This window comes from Chrysochloris asiatica, unplaced genomic scaffold, assembly GCF_000296735.1.
Source record: "Chrysochloris asiatica unplaced genomic scaffold, ChrAsi1.0 scaffold00010, whole genome shotgun sequence".
Classification (NCBI taxonomy): Eukaryota; Metazoa; Chordata; class Mammalia; order Afrosoricida; family Chrysochloridae; genus Chrysochloris; species Chrysochloris asiatica.
Window position 1 is genome coordinate 37091510 of NW_006408528.1, and position 21559 is coordinate 37113068.

The 21559-nt window shown below is 40.0% G+C and overlaps 1 protein-coding gene across 2 annotated transcripts in view; it reads right to left on the minus strand.

The window, feature by feature from the left end:
* SRPK2 (SRSF protein kinase 2) overlaps nt 1–21559 on the minus strand; it is a 304605-nt gene that overhangs the window by 76697 nt on the left and 206349 nt on the right. For both annotated transcript variants that reach the window (XM_006834377.1, XM_006834378.1), the window contains one exon: nt 10719–10870. In XM_006834377.1, coding sequence (XP_006834440.1) covers nt 10719–10870 — 152 coding nt within the window. The remainder of the gene's footprint in view (nt 1–10718; nt 10871–21559) is intronic.

Genomic DNA, 21559 nt, shown 5'->3' on the forward strand with positions numbered 1-21559 from the left:
CCCCACGTCCCGATAATTTCTGCTCTTCTATTTATATAATTACTAAATTTCACTATAGAACTGACTCATCTAATATATTCTCCCCTTGACACCTCTATGACCCATCACTGGTATCAATGAATGAGCCGCTAGGGACACTTCACCCCCCCCCCTACCACCACACACACACAAACACACACACAAGTAGTTCACTGGCCCTTTCTCAGCTTTTGTGTTTCTCAAACTATGGCTACATTGAATGTTATCACTGAATCCTTTCTTCTTGAAAGCATTCTTCCTACTAGTTTTGGAAAGACCATCACCACACATTCAGTGTAGTACCAATAAGACAAAATTACTATTGTCTTAGGTCAAAAGTTTGGTCTGGACAGCTCATGAGATCTCAGGCCTGGAAGTATTCAGGTTTGACGGTTCACAGTGCATGTGAGGGGGAGGGGTATGGTGGTAAAAAGAGTTGAGTAGGCTAAAAAAATCAGGTAAAACTTTTTAATTAGTATAAAATTAGGTATGAAAGGGCACAGCAGATTTAGAAAACAACCAAAACTGACAAAGGAAATATAATCAACAAAGTAAAACTTTACCACTTATCAGTTTTATGATAATATTTAAACAATAGGAAAGGAATATATATTCTTCATACAAGTCCAGGTTCAAATAAATAGGTACAAGCATGCATAGTAGAGGTCACAATTGCTGGTGTGACCCTCAATTCACACGGTACTTCACAATGTCCATGGCTAACAGGGAAAACGTGTATGTGAAGATGGTATGGGATGTAGGCCAACAGCGTTAAAACGATGAATAAAACCCTACTTTATGCAAATAGCACATGCTTTGTATGTTTGGTTGGGTTTTTTTTGCCAATCTAGTTTCCTATGTGCACTATGCACACTATATACATATGCATGCTAGTATTTATGGAAAAAATAAAGTAAATTAGAGAGAGACGAGCAGCTCAGTTTTCCCAAGTACTAAGATTTGAGAAAAACTTCTCATATATGCTCATAAATAGAAAAATATGTGCTGACATGAACCACAACTCAGGAAGAACGTGTGTGCAGGTGCACACTCTACAATTCTAAACAAGATCCCCAAATGGCCAACGAGCACACGAAAGGATGCTCAACATCACTAATCAACTGAGAAACCACAAGCAGAATCACAATGAGATACTAGCTTGTATCCACCAGAATGGCTACAATAAAAGAAGAGAGAATAACAAGTGCTAACAAGGACATGAGGAAATCAAAATTCTCATACACTGCTGGTGGGAATTGAAAATGATGTAGCTGCTTTGGAAACAGTCTGGCATTTCCTCAAACATTAATCATAAACTTGAATTCATGACAACATTATTCATATTAGCCAAAAGGTGGACACAATACAAAATTAATCTAAACTAATGAATGGATAAACAAAATGTGGACAGAGACAATGGAATTATTTAGCTATAATAAAAAATTATTTTAATGAAATTCAGATGCATGCTAATATGAAAGAATCTTGAAAACATTATGCTAGGTGAATGAAGCCCGATGCAAAAAGGTCACCTACTGTATGATTCTATTTCTATGAAGTATCCAGAATAGAAATCAGTGAGAGAGAGAAAGAGAATTCATTTGGGCAAGGACTGGATGGTGGGGCGTGGGGACTGAGTGCGTACTGACTGTGTAACTCTCGTGAATATGCTAACAGCCCCTGGATTGTATACTTCCAAAGAGTGAACTCTGCTGCTGCTGTTATTGTTAAGTGCCACCGAGACGGTTCCGACTCATAGCGACCCTGTATAGGGTTTCTGAGGAGCAGCTGGTGAGCCTGAACCACTGACTCTGAGGTTCAAACTGACCTTGTAGTTCAGCGTATTAACCCACAGTGCCACACCAGGACTCCAAGAGTGAATCTTAGGAAGTAAATCAGATCACAAATTGTTTTAAATATGAGGGAAAAAGAGGTAGGTTTTCAATGATTGCTTCCTAGTTATCACAGAACCTAAACCTTTTCAATTTACCTTTATTCACTCTTTTCCATTTCAGGAATGGAATGCACTTAAAACAGACAAACCACCACAACCTAATTAGGTATCAGTGCTAAGAGGCACACTAAGAATGCAATCTGTTTTTATAATAGCCCCAAGTCAGGAAGAAATAAGGAAGAGGATGAGTGGGATTACTCCAAAATTTGTTCCATAACCAGGTTGTTGGCAAATGTTTTGTAGAACTGTAACTCAGACCCCAAACAGGAAGTAAACATGGCCTGTCAATGGAATTGGTGGGTAGTCCCAAAGAACTAATGTGCAAGAACTGATTTGCAAGAATCTTTCTATGTTTGCCCAGAGGAGAAAAAAAAAAACCAGTACGATCCAGCGACCCTACTGGGGGCTGGGGTATAAGGTCGAATGGAGCACAGAGTGTGTATAAGGGAAGCCATTACCTCATGCTGGGGGATATCTCTAGAGCAGGCTCCAGGGACCAGTGCTGGAGGCCAGAACATTTCTGGACAGTGGCCAGGCTGGACACTGAGGAGACAGGTCTTTCTCACAACTCCTATACCAGACAATTCCGTGCTAGTACTGAGTCCATCAGGGATAGCCCCGAGTGGGACAGACAACAGTACATTCATGTTGGGCACCAGGAGGAGCGAGGAGGAGGACAATCGTTAACAGACATAACATGACAATACTGGCCAAGTCCTTTCCTGCAGTGTTCTTCTCTGGGAACTCCCAGATCCCAATGACAGATTATTCAGGGAGTGGGCAAGTGGAGACAAGGACCACGGACACTGAGAATGGTAACAAGTATGATTTCCTGGTGCAGGGTATGCACTGGATTGCAAACCACAAGGTCGGTGGTTCAAACTCACCAGACTAGCTGCTCCTCAGAAACCCTATACAGGGTTGCTATGAGTTGGTACCGACTTGACAGAACTTAACAACTTAAACATGACTTCCATCTACTACAGCAAGAGAACAGGAAAAGAGTGACACAAACGAATGTTATGATTGTCTCATTCTGATTGAGGTATCTGTTAGCCTCCGTCCCTCAGCCTGTTGTTCCAAGTCAAGCAGAACACATACTCTTGAATACTCACATTCCTCTCTACTGTTTTTCTCTTCCCTTTCTTTCTCCTCTTCTATTCCATCACATTTCTCAAGGGTTTGACATTGAGCAGAATGACTTTGTCTGTGTCTCTCCACCACCCCTGTCTACTTATTACTGCTGATATTATCTGGTATCTATCAGATCTGTAATACTTGCTTTTACTCTCTTCTGAGTCTCAAATTCACATTTCTGCCTGCTTCTGTTTCTCTGAAAAGTGTCAAGTCTAGTTCTTTTCAATAAGAAAATGAAGCAGTTTATAAAATCACACCAGAAGATACAAAATTAGAGAAAAAAAAAATGGGGCAAAGACAAAACAAGCTGGAATAAAGGTACATAGAGTTCAGTTAGGTCGCTGAGGTGTTGCTATGTTACTGCCATCAAGGAGGTTCTGATTCATAGTCATCCTATGAACAGCAGAACAAAATACTGCCTGGGGTCTATGTTGCTATGTACAAGCCTATTGTTGCAGCCAATCTGTCAATTCATCTCCTCTTTAGGATCCTCCTCTCTTTTGTTTACCCTTTATTTTAACAAGGACATTGTTCTTCTCCAAGGACTGGTCCCACCTGATATAACATGTCCAAAGTACATGAGACAAAGTCTCTCCATCCTCACATCTAAGGGGCATTCTAGCTATACTTCTGCCAAGACAGATCTGTTAGGTCTTATGGCAGTTCAAGATGCATTTAATACTTTTTGCAAACAACATCTTTAAAATCTAGCAACTGAAAATGGAGCACAAAGGTAAAAACCATTTCCAAGTTTAGAATCCTGGAAGAACCGGGAGAAGACAGGTGTTTTTTGAGCATCATTTGATTTTTAACGGACATTGTAAATCATGAAAGTGTCATTTCTCTGGCAGGTATTTGGTTATTGAAAAGCTCAGACCCTAACGTGTAGTCCATCTTGAAGAAATGAACAGGAACTTACAGCTGGCCTTCAGTGCTCTACGTTGAATTATCCTACAGCAACACTAGGAACCCATCAAATGGGTTCGGACTCATAGAGTTTCCGAGGAGTGGCTGATGAACTTGAAATAAAAAGTTTATACCTGTCAGTTCTTTGATCTTCCTTATTCATTGTTAAGCTTTCACATGCATATGACGGAATTCAAAATACCCTGGGGCTTGGGTCAAGTCACCTTTGTTCTCAAAACTGCATCTTTGCATTATAACACTTTATGATTGATTGTGGTTTGGGTGAAATTCTATAGAGCTAATTAGTTTTCCATTCAACAATTTATACACTTTTTATTTCAAGTTCACCAGCCACTCCTTGGAAACTCTATGAGTCCGAACCCATTTGATGGCACTTAACAACAACAACAACAAAGGGGGTCATAGTGTTGCTGTAGGATAATTCAACGTAGAACACTGAAGGCCAGCTGTAAGTTCCTGTTCATTTCTTTAAGATGGACTACACGTTAGGGTCTGAGCTTTTCAATAACCAAATACCTGCCAGAGAAATGACACTTTCATGATTCACAATGTCCGTTAAAAATCAAATGATGCTCAAAAAACACCTGTCTTCTCCGGGTTCTTCCAGGATTCTAAACTTGGAAATGGTTTTCACCTTTGTCCTCCATTTTCAGTTGCCAGATTTTAAAGATGTTGTTTACTTGTGTACTTTCTTCTTTAGCTTTCTCTCCCCTACCCCAACCTGTCTGTTCAACACCACTATCATACCCCACCATTAGTTTTCAGTGGGTTTTTTTCCCATTTGCAAAGCAGTTCTTTCTCAAGTCAGAAAACAAAGCACAAGACAAAGAGGAGGGGGGAGAAAAAAAAAAAGGAAATTCTACAATCCAAGCACTATTAGAGGAACATTTTATTTAAACTGAGGTAAAACTTACACACAGTGAAATGCAAAGATCTTACATGTGTAATTTCCGGTATCTGACTAATCAATACCTAAAATGTTTCTCTACAACCACAGAGGTTTCTTCAAGTTCTCTTCAACTCATGTTCTCTGTCAGAGGTCTGTATTTTAAATTATTTTCAGAATGTCTTTAATGAACAATATATATATTAATTTATATGAAATCCAATTTATTTTTATTTTATACATAAAACTGCTTTATATACTCTCCCCACTGTAAAATCAGAAATAATTCTGTCACTTTGATTCAACCTTGTACACATAACAAGGAAGCAAAAAAGATAAGGAAGAAAGGCAGAAAGGAATAAGAAAATTATCTGCAGATGAAATGATAGTGCATGTAGAAAATCTAAAGAAAACTACAAAAATAAAACAAGACCAAAAAAACCCCCACCTCGTACAATTAATAAGCAAATTTAGCATAGTATCAGGGAACATGGTCAATACTTAAGTATCAAGTATATTCCATAAACAAATTTCCCACTTATAACAGTATCTAAACATGCACAAAAGGAAAACAATATGAGCAAGATATTCACATTCAAAACTAGAAAACACTGGTGGAAGAATTTTAAAGATGTAAATAAACAGATGTACATATCATGCTTACTATTTGGAAAATTAAATACTGTTAAGACATGTCTAAATTTTTATTTATAAGCAGACTCCAAACTTATACGTACATGTAAAGGTCTAGAAAGTCATTAACTATCTTGAAAGAGTAGTACAAAAGTTGGAGAGTTCAACTACTCGATATCAAGACTCATTGTATATAAAGCAACAGTAATCAAGATTGAGTGGTATTTGGGCAAGGTCAGACCAATAGCGGAATGTAAAAGAAAAGACCAAACAGAGTTTCCACAAAGGTGACAAGTTAACGGAATGTGGAAATAAATGTCATTAACAACAAATGGTGCTGCAACAACTACATAAAAGTTGTAGAGAAATACACCTAGAGCCCAACCTCACACCATACTGTTGACATTTTGGTAAAGCCCTTTTAGAGTAAACATCTTTCTTAAAAAGGAGAGGGGGTAGGTGGTCAGAGATAGTGTGACCACATCATAGAGGTTCATTATCTATCCTATTTGGTTCCGGTTTTTTGTCTTTTTTCTTTTTTTTAATTTCCATGTGAAGTTTTCATTTTCTTCACGGACAACTTTCTTCTCCTCTTATTCATTCTTCTACATGTGCTCCCAGATTGCTTTTCATTTGAACCTTCTACTACCAATGAGTAGAGGTTCAGAGAAGACCATTCTAAGGAAATGACATTATGTGTTTTTCAGTGCCACGTTGAGACCACAACTGTGTTGAAATTGATGTCTGCAGAAATAATACAAGTGATAAAACCGCAAAGTGCTAACGTGTCTCAAGGTGATTAACGAGAGCTACAAAAATGTCTTCCATGAGGAGCCCGTCAGGAGTACCACCCAACAGGGCAGAGTACCGTTCCTGCCTCCCTACTTGGAGCGGGCCCATGCTACACAGCTCTGAATGACGCTGGGATGCATGTAGCTCAGAGCTACAATCCCTTGCACTGTATGTCAGTCACACACAGCATGAAGTGAAGGGTTTCTTCCCTTAGTCATGACTTTCGAGTTTTTAAAGGAATCATATCTGCTTCAGACATTGTGTACAGAAAAGGCACAAGCTGAATCTGCAAAATACATGGAGTCTCAGGTCTTACTTTCTAGGAATCTAACCCAGCCTATGTATGTGGCACTCACCCCTACTGATTCTAATGCGTGCTTTGAATGGTCACACTTTGAAACCCCTTTGTGGAACAAGAAAATCTCCCTAAGACAAGAGGTTTTGCCAAGACATAAAAATATTATGTTCAAATCACCAGGGCCTCCTGGGAGTATGTGTTTACAGGCTGACCCTCATCTTTCCCGGGGTCTGGAAGTAGAAGTCTAAGACAACTGTACAGCTTGCTACGTCAATTCTGGCACCAGTCAACTGAGCAGGGCTCACAAGAAAGGAAACCGTGTTGAATGCGTGCATCTTTCCAGAGCAAGGGGCACAGGTCACCACAGTGAGGAGGGAAAACAATGCAGAGACCTGCAGAAATGGCTACAGCACCCAAGTGCAGGTGGGAACTCACACAGCACAGAACACGGGATTTGTTAAGCAACAATGTATCAAGCAATATGCCTGACTCTTCCCATTCATTCTCACAGAACCTTAGATAGGAAGATACATGCAGGAGGAGAACAGGCCAATTCAATACACATTTTTTTTTTTTACAGGAGCTATTAACACCACTTTAGCCGTACTGTTAAGTGCCCTTGAGTACCTTCTGATTTTATAGCAAGCCTGTATAGGAATTCCGAGGTGCAGTTGGTGGGTTTGAACCACTGCTCTTGAGGTTAGCAGTCCAGTGCTTTCCCTACAGTAACACACCAGTGGCCTTTTCAATAAAATGGCTGGGGGTTCACCAATTTGGAATAAGAGTAGACTTGGTAACAAGGTAACAAATGCTGTTGGCCATGAATGGTGAGAAGTTCAAGTGAAGGAAAGCTCTGCTGCTGCCGGGTAACAGGACCCAAGTGACTTCCTCTCCGCCCCCAATCTACCTGTGGTTTCTACGAAGAACATACAAGGGCACCTCAAAATGTTTTTGAAAAAATTCCATTATGTTTTAACTTCATTTCCAACAATTTTTGGAGGCCCCTTGTATTATTCCCTTTGTATGGAGGGAAAGCAAACATCTTATCTCTAATTGTTTACGAAACAACAAGTGAGAGGCTACACTTTCCTACAGTGACCCCCCCCAAAAAAACAAATCACTGCCATTGAGTAGACTCCAGCTTTGAAACCCACAGGGTTTCAGAGACAATACATCCTCGTGGGAGAAGACAGGCTCATCTTTCTCCTCAGAGAGGCTACTGGGTTTGAATAATCTATTTGCATTGACACCAGAGTTCCACAAAACACCAAGGGAAAAAAGAGCAACGTTACAGTGAAGAAGACTGGCACACATCATCTTCAACAAGTGACCAGTATCAACTGTGATGATATAAATCAAAATTATTTCCCACCTGGCGGAAACGCAATGAGAAAAAACAGCATCCTTTAAGCAATATTCCAAACTCAGAGTGATTACAGAAAATAGCTATAATGTAATTTTCAACCATGTTAAAGTCCTGAAAGTTTAAAAAACGTAACAAAACTGAGCAACTGGTCTAGACCAAAAGGTTATTACCCATCAGTTGTTCCAGACTACAGCCTTGAGGGAAAGTTCTACTCTGTCCCACAGGGTCAGTATGAGCCAGAACCAACTCAAGGGAAACCGGTTTTAGAGACAATGGAGTCTTTCATGTGCAGAACATAACTGGATAATTCACAAACCTGAACAGAGCCTGAGGATTAAATGATAGTAACATCAATGCTAACTTTCCAATGTTGGTGTCAGTGTTCCATTTAAACTGAAGAACATGCTTGATTGCAAGTAAGCACTCTAAAATACACAGTGGTGAACCAGGAACTTACTCTCAACTGGTTCTCCAAAACCCAGATTTCTGTTCTTACTGGGAAAAAATCATCAAGGCCACTGTTCTAATCCTGTTGCTAAGTGACATTAAATCGGTTTCAACTCACAGCCACCCTCTGCACAACAGAAGGAAACACTGCCCAGTCCAGAGCCATCCTCACAACTGTTGTTATACCTGAGCCCACTGCTGCGGCCACAGTGTCAATCCCCCTCAGTGGGGTCTTCCTCTTGTTTGCTGGCCCTCCATTTCACCAAGCATGACTCCAGAGACTGGTCCCTCCTGGTAACATGTCTGAAGTTTTAAGAAATGAAGTCTCGCTAACTTGGCTTTAAAGGAGCATTCTGGATGTACTTCTCCCAACACAGACTTGTGTGTTCTTCTGGCAGTCCATTGTTGTTGTTGTTAACAGCTGCTGACTCAATTCCAACTCATGACGACCTGTATAAGATTCCAAGGAGCAGCTGGTGAATCTGAACCATCAACCTGTGGTTAGCAGTCCAGTGCTTATCCTACAGCGCCACACCAGGATTCCATGGTACTTTAATAGCCTCCTTCAATACCAAAAATCAAATGTTTCGATTCTTCTTCGTCCAACTTTCACATATTTGGGTTAGGCACACCTTAGTCCTTAAACTAACATCTTTGCTCTTGAACACTTTTAAGAGCTCTTGTGCTACAGATTTGCCTAATCATAAAGTTTTCAGTGACTAAACATTCAGAAATGTGTTAGTCTGGAAGCTCAGCTGAAACCTGTCCACCATGGGTGACCCTGCAGGTATTTAAAATACCAGTGGCATAGCTTCCAGCATCACAGCAACATACAAGCCACCACACAGATTTGAAACTGACAGACAAGCGGTGGTTAGTTGGCATAGTGAAGAAAATTTGCCTAACGCAGTATGCCATTTGAATTCTTGAATGCTGCTTCCAGACGTGTTCATAATGGGTATAAGCAAAATGAAGTTTTGTCTTGACAACTCCAGTTTTTTTCCATTTATCATGATGTTATTGGTCCAGTTGTGAGGATTTATTTCTGTTTTCTTTACATTGAGGTGCAACCCATACCAAAGGCTGTGATCTTTGATGTTCATCAGTAAGTATTTTAAGTCATCTTTGCTTTCAGCAAGTAAGGCTGTATCATCTGCATATCGCAGGTTGTTAACGAGTCTTCCTCCTATGCTGTTGGCACCTTCTTAATATAAAATCCAGCTTCTCAGATCATTTGCTCACATACACATTTTTTTTTTTCAAACATTTTTATTGTGAATTGAGTGAAAGTTTACAGGGTAGATCATCAGTTTTACAGTCAACAAATCATATACTTTGTTTCATTACAATGATTATAATCCCCTCCAGCTCACACACAGATTGAATAAGTACAGTAAAAGAATACAACTCTGGTGTACACCTTTCCTGATTTTAAACCGTTCAGTATCCCCTTGCTATGTTCTAATGCAATTGCCTCCTGGTCTATGTACAGATTCCTCATGAGCACAATTAAGTGTTCTGGAATACCTCAACACAGCTCATATAACACACTTGCACGTTAGGGAGTTAAAACTTAATATATGATTTTGGGCTTTACAAAGCAACAATATAAGAACATTCTACTTGAACAGTTCCTATGTCTTCTGTGAAATAATGGCTGGACACATAATCTTCTCTATGTCACCAAAGGCAGGACCCAGAGTGTCCAACTCACTGAGTACAATCCCAGGAAAAAGTCTGTCTCTGTTTAGCAAATTTGCACACTTTCTTTCCACAAACAATGAACAATATGTAATTCAGTGCTATATAGAGAATGGAACATTTCCCCTTCAGTCTCAACGGCCAGAAAACTTGAATCCAAGTAAGTGTACAACAGTTATCATTAGCTCCTCTCATGAGCCTGGGACCTTCTATTCTCTAAGCTCTTCTTAATGGCTTATTGTGTTTTATCCTTAACTGCCCTGTTTTAAGCTACTTTTAATTCTGCCAAAAGATTTAAATTCTTTCGAAAGTACCTAGGATATGTATGTAAATATGTATATAATTTCTACTTGGTACATTTTCCTCCCTCTGAGCTCCTTTTTGCTTTTATTTTCTGCTTATCAGTCTATATTAAGTGATCTAAGAATTCAAACTGAGATTGGCACAAGGAGGCTAATTTAATAAAGACCAAGCGGATGACATCATCAACTCCCCCAATAAATCACTGGGTAATGCCGTGGCAAAGACAAGCACCACAGTGCCAGGCTCAGCCCCTCACCTTTGCAGTAGTCAGCGGGGTCCTCTTGCTCTTCATCGTCTGATCCCAGGATCTCCTCCTCAGGCTCTGGGGGTGTGGGGTCTGGCAGAGGTGGTGGCGGTGGCGGTGGTGGTGGTGGAGGAACTAAGGGAGCTTTCTGTTGAGGCTCTGGCCTGAAATAGTGTAAAGAAAAGTTCTATTAGAAATAAATCTTACATTATGGACACATTTGAGAGTGTCTTAACATGGGAAAAATAAAACTTGTTACACTTTAAACTTTTGTTACTACCCAAGAAACATTCTTGCAGGCATCTTTTCTCTCAGAGTTTCAGTATTTCTAAAGTCCTGCCAATGTTATAAAATGTAATTGAAAAGAAAGAGTAGCTCATGATGTACAGAGCCATATCTCAGTAACACCCCACAGAGATAATAAAAGGACAGGGGCAAGCCCTCAACTAATCAAAAGATTTGGTGTCCTTTATTTAACAATCAGAATGCCTCTCCTCACAGATACAGTAAGAATAGGTCCCCAGAATCACTCATTAAAAGCTTGTTAGTATCGATAACAGCTGTTGCTGGTGGTGGTGGTGGTTATGTACCACAGAGTCGGTTCCAACTCATAGCGACCCTGTACAGGGGTTTCAGTACTATTATTTTGGGGGTTTAGGGTTTAGGGAGGAAAAGAAGGAAATGGAGATTTGATTACTAACAGGTACAGTGTTTATTTTAAGGAGGATGAAATTTTTCTTCTCACATTGTGGTGATGGTTGCACAGCCTATGAATACAGTAAAATACATGGAGCTGCATGGCATATAAATTATATCAAATAGCTGCTTACAAAAAAGAAAAATCTATACAACTATAGGATATCTTTTAGTGCACAACGATATACATTTAGAAAGTATATGCTTCCAAGAAGTATTATGAACGTCCACATTTACATGTAAGTCAAGCTCTTACACAGTGAACAGCAGTATGAAGCTCTTGAAAAGTAGACTGAGATTGCCTCTAATTGCCCAAGCTTTACCCAAAGCACTAAATTAAAAACATCTTCTCCCATAACATCAATACAATGTATCATTTCAACAACCTGAATAAAAACTTTAGAAAGCAAAACGCCAACTTTTCCACAAAGAACACTATTTGGCCCTTCATAAAATGCAAATCGTGTTTATTCTAATCCTTACTTCAAATAGGGCCATAATAAAAATGCATTTAATTTTTTTAAATTGAAACATTATAGTAAAATTACTTTCTTATTTAAAATTTAATTTTATATATAGTTCTTACTAAATTTATTTATCAGAAGGAGGAGGAAGAGCTGTTTGGCTCGAGCATATGCATGCATCAGCTGCTCTGAATTGCCATGACAACCAGATGGGAGTTCCGGTTTTCTCCCACGGCTACAGTATCTTTCTTGTGAGCAGAAAAGAACAAGTATGCATTCAGCAGAAAAAGCAGCATCTTTTTTGTTACCAGTCTAGATGACACCTGACATGATTTCAGAAATGTAATTCAATTAATCTTAAACCAAAGCATTCAAGTGTTCTTCGTGAATTTTCTCCAAGTGAGCTCACATCAAGCCAAATTTCCTTTCTTTTTCGCTCTGGTCCACTTCTCTATGACCCTCCTGCTCTCTTGGCAAAAGCTGTTAGTCCAAGAAACGTGCACTGTGATGCTTTTACTTAAGGACAGAATCCATCAATACATACTTTCCCTCAAAATAGTTTATTTAAAGGAGCTTCAATGATAGGCAAGGTCACACAGCTAAGGTAGGAAAGCCATAATGATTCCATGCATCCCTGAGAAATCCTAAAGTTTAACTAAATCAAACCTAAACATGCAATCTCTGCTCTGGTAAGCAAAATTCTACAATGAGCTCAAAAGATCCTCACCCTTATATAATGACCTTCCCTAAGTATGGCTGGACTGTTATCATGAGGAGATTTAACTCCAACAATTACATTCTGTTATAGAGGGAAAGGGAGACCTTTACTGGGTGGGCCTGACCTAATCAAGTGAGTCCTTTAGAACCAGAGAGGTTTTTTCTGGCTGTGACAGAAGAAGAAATCAGAGAGGCATACTCCACCTTACCTGAAAGAAAGCAAGCGTTCACATGTTGTAACTGCTCACTAAGTACACATCAGAGGGCTTCAGAAAGTTTGTGGGAAACTTCCATTATTGTTTCATCCCATTTTCCCATGAACTTCTGAAGCTGCTCTGTCTTAATCAATGACCTGAAGGTCCTCTACAAATGGAGAGCAGTCCACAGCCAGCTGAAGAGCCTCAGCTGACACCTTGAGTTCCTGGTAACCAATGCATTCCACCAGTCTTCAAAAGTTACTGATATCTTCAGTAACTTTTTTTAAAAAAATGGACTGAATTATTTTTAAGCAGTTTTGTTGTTATTAAGTACAAACTCACAGTGACCCTGTATAAGGTTTCCAAGCTGGTGGTTTTGAACCGCTGACCTTACATTTGGTAGTCCAGTGCTTATTCTACTGAGACACACCAAGACTCCCTCAAGCAAATTTACAGAAAAACTGAGTAACAAGTACATAGAGATGCTGTGTAGCCTCCAAGGCCTCACATCAGTTCATTCTGATTTGAGCCTCTGTTGAGAATTTTTCTCCCCACCCAGATATGCAGTATCACACGATGATATGAGGTAACTCTGAGCGTCTTGTTCAAAGGGAGATCCTCTTGTAGTCTGTCTGGTGGGACCTCAAACTCTCAGCAGGGGGCTAGACCAGAACAAACTGGTTCAAAGCCCTGAAGGATAGATATATAGGAACTCTAGGCACTTTGGCTGCATTTTTCTGTAAATGTAAAATTGCTCCAAAATAGTAAAGTGCTTTCTTTTTTGGGACTGCAAATCACAAAGTCAGCAGTTGAGACTCACCAGATGCTCCTCGGAAACCCAATACAGGGTCACTCTGAGTGGAAAATGACTCGACAGCACGTGACAGCACTTAACAACAGCAAAGATATTGATCAATCAAATCTGGTTCTTAGTTAATCTGTGTGTTAAATGACAACCGAGTTACTGTTTGAAAGATTTCACTGCTTGATTATTAACATATTCACATATATGAAGAGTCTTTGTGTGGTGCTGTGGGTTAATGCGCCAGACTGCATAGTTGTTTGAACTGCAATATCAGTGATTCAAGCTCACCAGCTGCTCCTTGGAAACCCTACACAGGGTCACTATGGGTCGGAATCAACTCGACGACACTTAACAACAACACTCTTTTTGTGGTACTAATACTATTGGTATGCTATAAAACACTTGTGGGACCCTGGTTTTTAAAAAAAATGTTTTTATTAGATAAGTGGAGAAAGAAAATTGAGAGAAAAATTAAAGCATCCAAACATATATAAAAATGACATCCAATGAGTCCACAAATAACTCAGAGTCAAACTGATCTTGGCTAAAAAAAGAAATACCAGAAAAATGTTTACTTGTGCTTTATTGACTATGCAAAGGCATTTAACTGTGTGGCTCATAACAAACCATGGATAACATTACGAAGAATGGATAATCCAGAACACTACATTGTGCTCATGAGGTACCTGTACATAGATAAAGAGGCAGTTGTTCAAACAGAACAAGGGAATACTGAATGGTTTAAAATCAGGAAAGGTGTGCAGCAACGTTGTATCCTTTCACCAAATTTATTCAACATGGATGCTGAGCAAATAATCTGAGAAACTGGATTATATGAAGAATGTGGCATCACGATTAGAGGAAAGACTCATTAACAACTTGTAATATGCAGATGACACAACCTAGCTTGCTGGAAGTGAAGAGTACTTGCAGTATCCACTGATGAAAATGAAAGATTATAGCCTTCAGTACTGACTGTACCTCAATATAAAGAAACAAAAATCCTCACAAATGGACCAATAAATAATATCATGGTAAATGGAGAAAAGACTGAAGTTGTCAAAGACTTCATTTTGCTTGGATCCACCATCAACACTCAAGAAATCAAAAGATGCTATTGCATTAGTTAAATCTGCTGCAGAAGATCTCTTTAAAACACTGAAGAGCAAGATGTCACTTTGAGGACTAATGTTCACCTGACTCAAGCCATTCCATTTTTAATCACATCATATGCATGCGAAAGTTGGGCAATGAATAAGAAAGACGGGAGCAGAATCAAGGCATCTGAATTATGGTGTTGGCAAAGAATATTGAAAATACCATGGACAAGGATCAAATCTTTCTTGAAATATTGCTGAAGTGCTCCTTAGATGTGAGGATACAAAACATCATCGATCATACTTTGGACATGCTGTCAGGAAGGATGAATCCCTGGAGAAGGACATCATGTTTGGTAAAGTGGATGGTCAATGACAAAGAGATGGACTGACACAGTGGCAGCAGCAGTGAGCTGGAACACAGCCATTGTGTGGGTGGTGTTTCATTCTATTGTTCATCAAGTTCATCGAGTCAACAAGAGTAAGAATCAACTTAGTGGCAGTGGGTTTCGTTTTTATTTTGTTTCTCAAAAGTCAATCACTTTTCAGTCTCGGAAAAGGAGAAAAACATAAACAACTGCTCAGGGTACAATTATGCAAGCGTAAATGGCAGAAGGCTGGATCAGAAACAAGTGCATTCTGGAGCTAAGCTGTAACAGACTGATCAGAGAGTAGGGGAGGTCCAAGGCCCAGTGCAGAGGTCTAAAATAGCCTGGTATGTCTGGAGACAGACAAGAGGTTAGGCACTGGTCAGGTCTCAACTGGGAAAAGTCACAACTCTAGGGAGTAGTTGGGGCTCTATCCCTGATGCAATGATGAGCCACTGAAACAAAATTTAAAAACCAAAGATTTACTTTCCGCAAGGACCATTATCAATCTGTGGAATGGCTGTTGTTGCTGTTAGGTGCCATCAGGTCAGTTCCGACTAAGAGTGACCCTGAGCACAGCAGAAGAAACACTGCCTCTTGCTGGACCACCCTCCCAGCAGCCATTGTGCCAACCCATCTGGCTGAGAATCTTCGACCTTACCGACGCTCTAACTTACCAAGCATGATGCCCGTCTCCAGGCACTACTTCTACAATCTGGCCTCACTTCTAAGGAGCACTGTGGCTATTAATTTTTCTAAAACAGATTTATTTGTTCTTCTAGCAGTCCACAGTAATTTCAATATTCTTCACGAACACCATAATTTAAAGGCAGTAATTTTTCAGTTTTCCTTATTCATCGTTCAGCTTTCGCATGCAGATGAAACAATTGAAAATGTCATGGGTTGGATCAGGCACATCTTAGTTTTCAAAGTGACATCTTTGTTCTTTAACCACTTTAAAGAAATCTTTTGCAGCAGATTTGCCCAATGCAATATGTTGTATGATTTCTTCACTGATGCTTCTATGAGTGTTGATTGTGGATCCAAAGAAAATGAAATCATTGACAATCTTTTCTCCATTTATCATGATGTTGCTTACGAGGAACAATAAGTATTTTATGTTGAGATATAATTCTTACTAAAGGTTACCTGGTGTGGCACTGTAGGATAAGCATTGGAATGCTAATAACTTCAAAGTCAGTGGCTCAAACCATCAGTTTGGAAATCCTATACAGGGTTACCGTGAGTCAGAACCAACTCAATGGCATGAAACACTTAACAACAAAGGACACAAGTAAAGCCAGGGAAGAGACGATAAAACATGAACCCAAAACTCTTCATTCATGTGTTTTTGTTGTTAAGTGCCATCAAGTCAGTTCCGACTCATAGCAATGTTATTTAGGGTTCCCGAGGAGCAACTGATGAGTTTGAACTGTTGATCTTGAAATTCAAACCAAGCTTGCGGTCTAGTGCTTGAACACTGGACACTATCCTACAGTGCCATTCCAGGACTCCTAATTCATATGCTGGTTGTTAAGTGACACTGAGTTGGTTCTGATTCACAGCAACCCTGTACAGAGTTTCCGAGGAGGCAGGTATTTGTCTCATAGATTTCTGGCAGTTTGAGAATGTTAAAGAGCCCTGGTTGTTTGGCTGTGCAGTGATTAACTGGCCAGCTGCTAACTGTAAGGTAGGTGGTTCAAATCCAAGAGAAAAAGATGTGGCAGTCTTCTTCTAAACGTTGTTGTTGCTGCTCAGTGTTGTCAAGTTGCTTCCGATTCACAGTAGGCTTGTATAACACGGTTTCCAAGAAGTGGCTGGTGAGTTACAGCTGCTGACCTTGTGGTTTGCTACAACTCCACACCAGGAGTCCCTCCATAAAGATTACAGCCTTAGAAACCCTGTGGGGCAGTTCTACTCCGTCCTATAGGGTTAGTAAGGTGGGATTTCACTGCACGGCTACAGGTGTCCTTATTGTTCTTTTGGTTATGAGAATGTTTGTTACCTTTTGCTTTCATGTGGATAAAGACTACAGAAGGAAGAGAGTTTAGAGAAAAATAACTTCTGTTGTAACTCATCTGAGTTTGAGGAACAAGTGGGACATGTAGCAGTTTGGCAATACAGTAGATTGGTTGGTACACAAAATCTATAACTAAAAAGGAAAGGTTTGAGGCATGCGGCTCATAGTTCAATTCCTCTAAGCAGGTGAAAGTGCCAAGGAGAAACACAGGAATACAGCGCCCAGTTCAGAATCAATGTCCAAAGTCAATCAAGACACTAAATGAGCCCAGACTTCTAGCTCATGAGTTACAGTCAATGACCATATTAGGATCACGAACGTCTGTGCATAGAAAAGCCTCATGATACCAGTCTATTTTGAATTAGGATAAGACTTGTTGTTAAGTGCCATCGAGTCGGTTCTGACTCATCGTGACCTTGTATAGGGCGGGTTTCAGAGGAGCAGCTGGTGAGTTTGAATTGCTGATCTTGAGGTTCAAACCAACCTTGCAGTCCTGCGCTCATCCTAAAGACAAGACATACGTGTAGGAAACAGCAAACTTAGGGAATCCTTATGCTTTTGTATCTAAAAGCTCTATATGAAGTCAATGGTTCCAGAGTTGTTAAATGCTGAATTGATTCAGACTCAGCACAACCCTACACAGGGTTTCTGAGGAGTAGCTGGTGGGTTTGAATTGCCAACATTGTGGTTAGCAGTCTAATGCTAATCCTACAGCACCATACCAGGACTCTGGGTGCAGAATATACTGCCACAAAAAAACAAACCATTTGTTGAGGCCTATACTGAGCTCTGACTTCTGGTGTGGAACTGTGGATCGGCACTGGACTGCAAACCACAAGGTCAGAGTTCAAACCCACCAGCTGTTCATTGGAAACCATGTACAGGGTAACTATGAATCAGAACTGACTGCACAGCACTTAGCAACAACAACAACACACTGAGATCCGATAGGATAGTGGATTATCAGCTGAGCTGCTAATTGCAAGGTCAGCAGTTCAAATCTACCAGCCACTCCTGGGGAGAAATTTGAGGTTTTCTGCTCCTGTAAAAATTTACAGTCTCGGAAACCCTGTATAGGGTCGCTGTGAGTCTGAACTGACTCCACAGCACACAGTCACCATCACATTGACCAAGGAGCCCCAGTGGTGCAGTCATTAAGCGCTCTATTGATAACCAAAAGGTTGGCAGTTCGAACCTACCAGTTGCTCCACAGGAGACATGTGTGACAATCTGTTTCCTTAAAGATTTACTACTTTGGGAACCCTATGGGACAGTTCTACTTTATCCTATGAAATAAGTCAAAATTGAACTTGATGACAAAGGTTTTATTTTTTATTTTTTGGTTATTGATGAACCCACTAATGACTGCCTCATGTAACTCTGGTCAAGGCTTCTGCATATGTTTTCATCTACAGGCATCGACAAATACAAAACTAAGACAAATTAACAAAACTTAGGTACAATCAAACTTTTACCCTCCAGGGTAGGATAGAACCAATAAAAGAAATCAATGAAATCCCTCAAAAGACCTGTGCTGTGTAATACAGTAGGCCCTAGCAAAATGTATTTAAACGAAGAAAAACGCCCACTCAGTTCTTTAGCGACTCTAGCTCCATTTGGTGTGACCAAATGGCCGCAGCACTGTAAGTGCCGACAAAGAACACTGCCATCTTTACATACATCTTTACTGGATAATACAGCTCTAAGCAATTTTTTTTTTTAGCAACAAGAACCTCTCCCAGCACATCATTATTTTTAATAAGTAATAAAACTAACAACAAAATTTGGAACACTTTGATATATAGCTCTCTACTAGAAGTTTTAAAATAAGCAGTAAAATTATAAACGTGGTATATACATTTAAAAACTGACAGATGATTCTAAATTATCTAAATACCCTTAGGCTCAGCATATCTTTTACTGGAATTCATCCTACAAAAACTTGCATACTGTCTGTAAATAGCAGTATATTAAACCTGAATGCCCACTGATAGGGGACTCATTAAAAAATATCTATGATAAGTTATGGTACGCCCATACGATGCAACTCTGCCCAAAAGAATCAGCCAAATGAAATTAAGAAAACATTTCCAATTGCATCAGCATCATAAAGAATAAAATGCTCAGAATAAATTCACTTTCAAAAGCTCAAAAGAAAACAAAAATGTGTACAAGAAAATTCATAGCAATATTATTTATTCATAATAGCCCCAAAGTACAAACAAACCAAATGTCCATTAACTGATGAATGGATAAAACGTGTATATCTGTATTGTTGTGTTGTTCTGTTCCATGGAGTCTACACCGACTCATAGTGACCTTATGCATAGCAGAACGAAACAGTGCCCGATCCTGGGCCAACCTCACTACTGTTGCCACACTTGAGTCCATCGATGCTGCCACCTGGCCAATCCATCTCGTGGGTGGTCTTTCCCTTTTTCTCTGACCCTCCCCATCTTACCAAACATGATATTCTTCTCCAGCGACTGTTCCCTCCTGACAATAATGTCCAAAGTATGAGAGGCAAAGTTTGGCCATCTTGGCCTCTAAGGAACACTCTGGCTGTACTTCTTCCAAAACAGATCTATTGGTTCTTTTGACAGCCCATGGCACTTTTAGTATTCTCCTCCAACACCATAATTCAAAGGCATCAATTCTTCTACGATCTTCCTCATTCACTATCCAGCTTTCACATGCATATAAGGTTATTGAAAATACCATGGCTTGGGTCAGGCACACCTTAGTCCTCAAGCTGACATCTTTGCTCTTCAACACTTTAAAAAGTTCCTGTGCAGCAGATTTGCCTAATTTAGTATGTCATCTGATCTCTTGACTGCTGCTTCCTTGAGTGTTGATAGTTGATCCAAGAAGAATGAAGTCCTTGACAACTTCAATCTTTTCTCAGTTGATAAGAATGTTGTTGACTGGTCCAGTGGATTTTTGTTTTCTTGACATTGAGATGTCAAGTCAATAGAGGAAGAGATATTAAAGCATGAATGGGAGGAAAAATAAAACACATGGCAAAAACATGTTCAACTAATAAAATTACGAATTTCATTTTAGGGCTAAATCACAGAAAGATAAAAAGATTGAAATGATGAAAGGAGAGTTGAAAACTATAGTTGTTGGTGGTGGTGCTGTTAAGTGCACCTATGGAGTTGGTTCAGACTCACAGTAACCCTGCACAGCCTTTAAATCTTTCCCAGGAGCAGAAAGCCTTAAAGTCTAACCCAGCCACTACTTTCCAGACTACTACACCATTGGGCTCTTGAAGTGAGAAAATGGGGCAGAGGCACTATTAGAAGAACTAATAACTGAAATTGTCCAGAATTTCTTATTCAGAAAGCACAAGGATAAAGAGCTATCCAACCCAGTAACAGAATAAGATAACTGAGACAAGGGGAAAGAGGGCCCTGAATTGCTGACTTTGCGGTTCTAACCGACCTTCTTGTCCAGTGCATTATCCTGCAGCGCCACACCAGGACTCCTTCCTTAGGCAATTGTACAGATGCACAGATTAGGTCCAGGGCCACAGGTGAGCAATACATCCTGGGGCATGTCATTAAGAAAGACCAAGCATCAAAACTCCAGACACTGTGGGGCTGTCCATTAAGAAAGGCCCCCCACCAAAGTTCTGTCTTTTTCTTCCTTGTGAGGTATTTGACAGGTCACACTGGTTTGCCTAGTGCCCTAGGCATAACTTTAGGGGACAAACCTTCCACTGAGGCAAAGGAGAATGCTAGTCCCTGGGAGGAGTCTGAATTAGAATCCCGAGGCATGCTCAACATCCCTCCTGCTCCTACCAGACAGAAGCCTTTGTGGTGGAATCCATCTTGAGGAAATGCTGCTTGCAAACCCAATTTGCAAAGACCCTCCTAAAGAGGCCATTTCCCAGAAATCATGGTCTATCCCTATGAATAAACAAGATGTCTTTTCCCTATCCGAAACCTTTAAAAGTCCAGCAAGCCTTTGTTCCAGGAGATGTGTGTGTATGTTGGGGGGAGGGGGGATAGGAGGCCTATTAAAAGTTGAGTTAAGCCCTCCCCATTTCTGCTTGCAAGTCTCCTTCCTATAATAAACCTTTGCTGGTATGGAAACTCTGCTTCAACTGAATTATTCTTAATCAGTAGAAGGAAAAGAGTCCTCTTTTGAAGGGCTGAGATGTGGTTGGCACTCCCTATAATATAGCAAAGAGATCGAACGTAAAATGCAGCCAAAGAAAAAGAACAGACGCTATAAACAAGAAAAACAATTACTCTGTTACCAAACCTGTCAAACACAGCAAACTGCTGAGCACCAGTAACTATAATTCTCAATTATACACCTAACTGAAGGAAACAAAGATAGAAAAAGCAAAGACATATTTTCAGAGCAATTAAAACCGAGTTTATAACCCACACCTTTTTTTCCAAAAGAAATGTTTTTAAAGAATGTATTTCAGGAAGTTGAGAAACGATTATGACGAAGGTACATGTTGCACACACACACA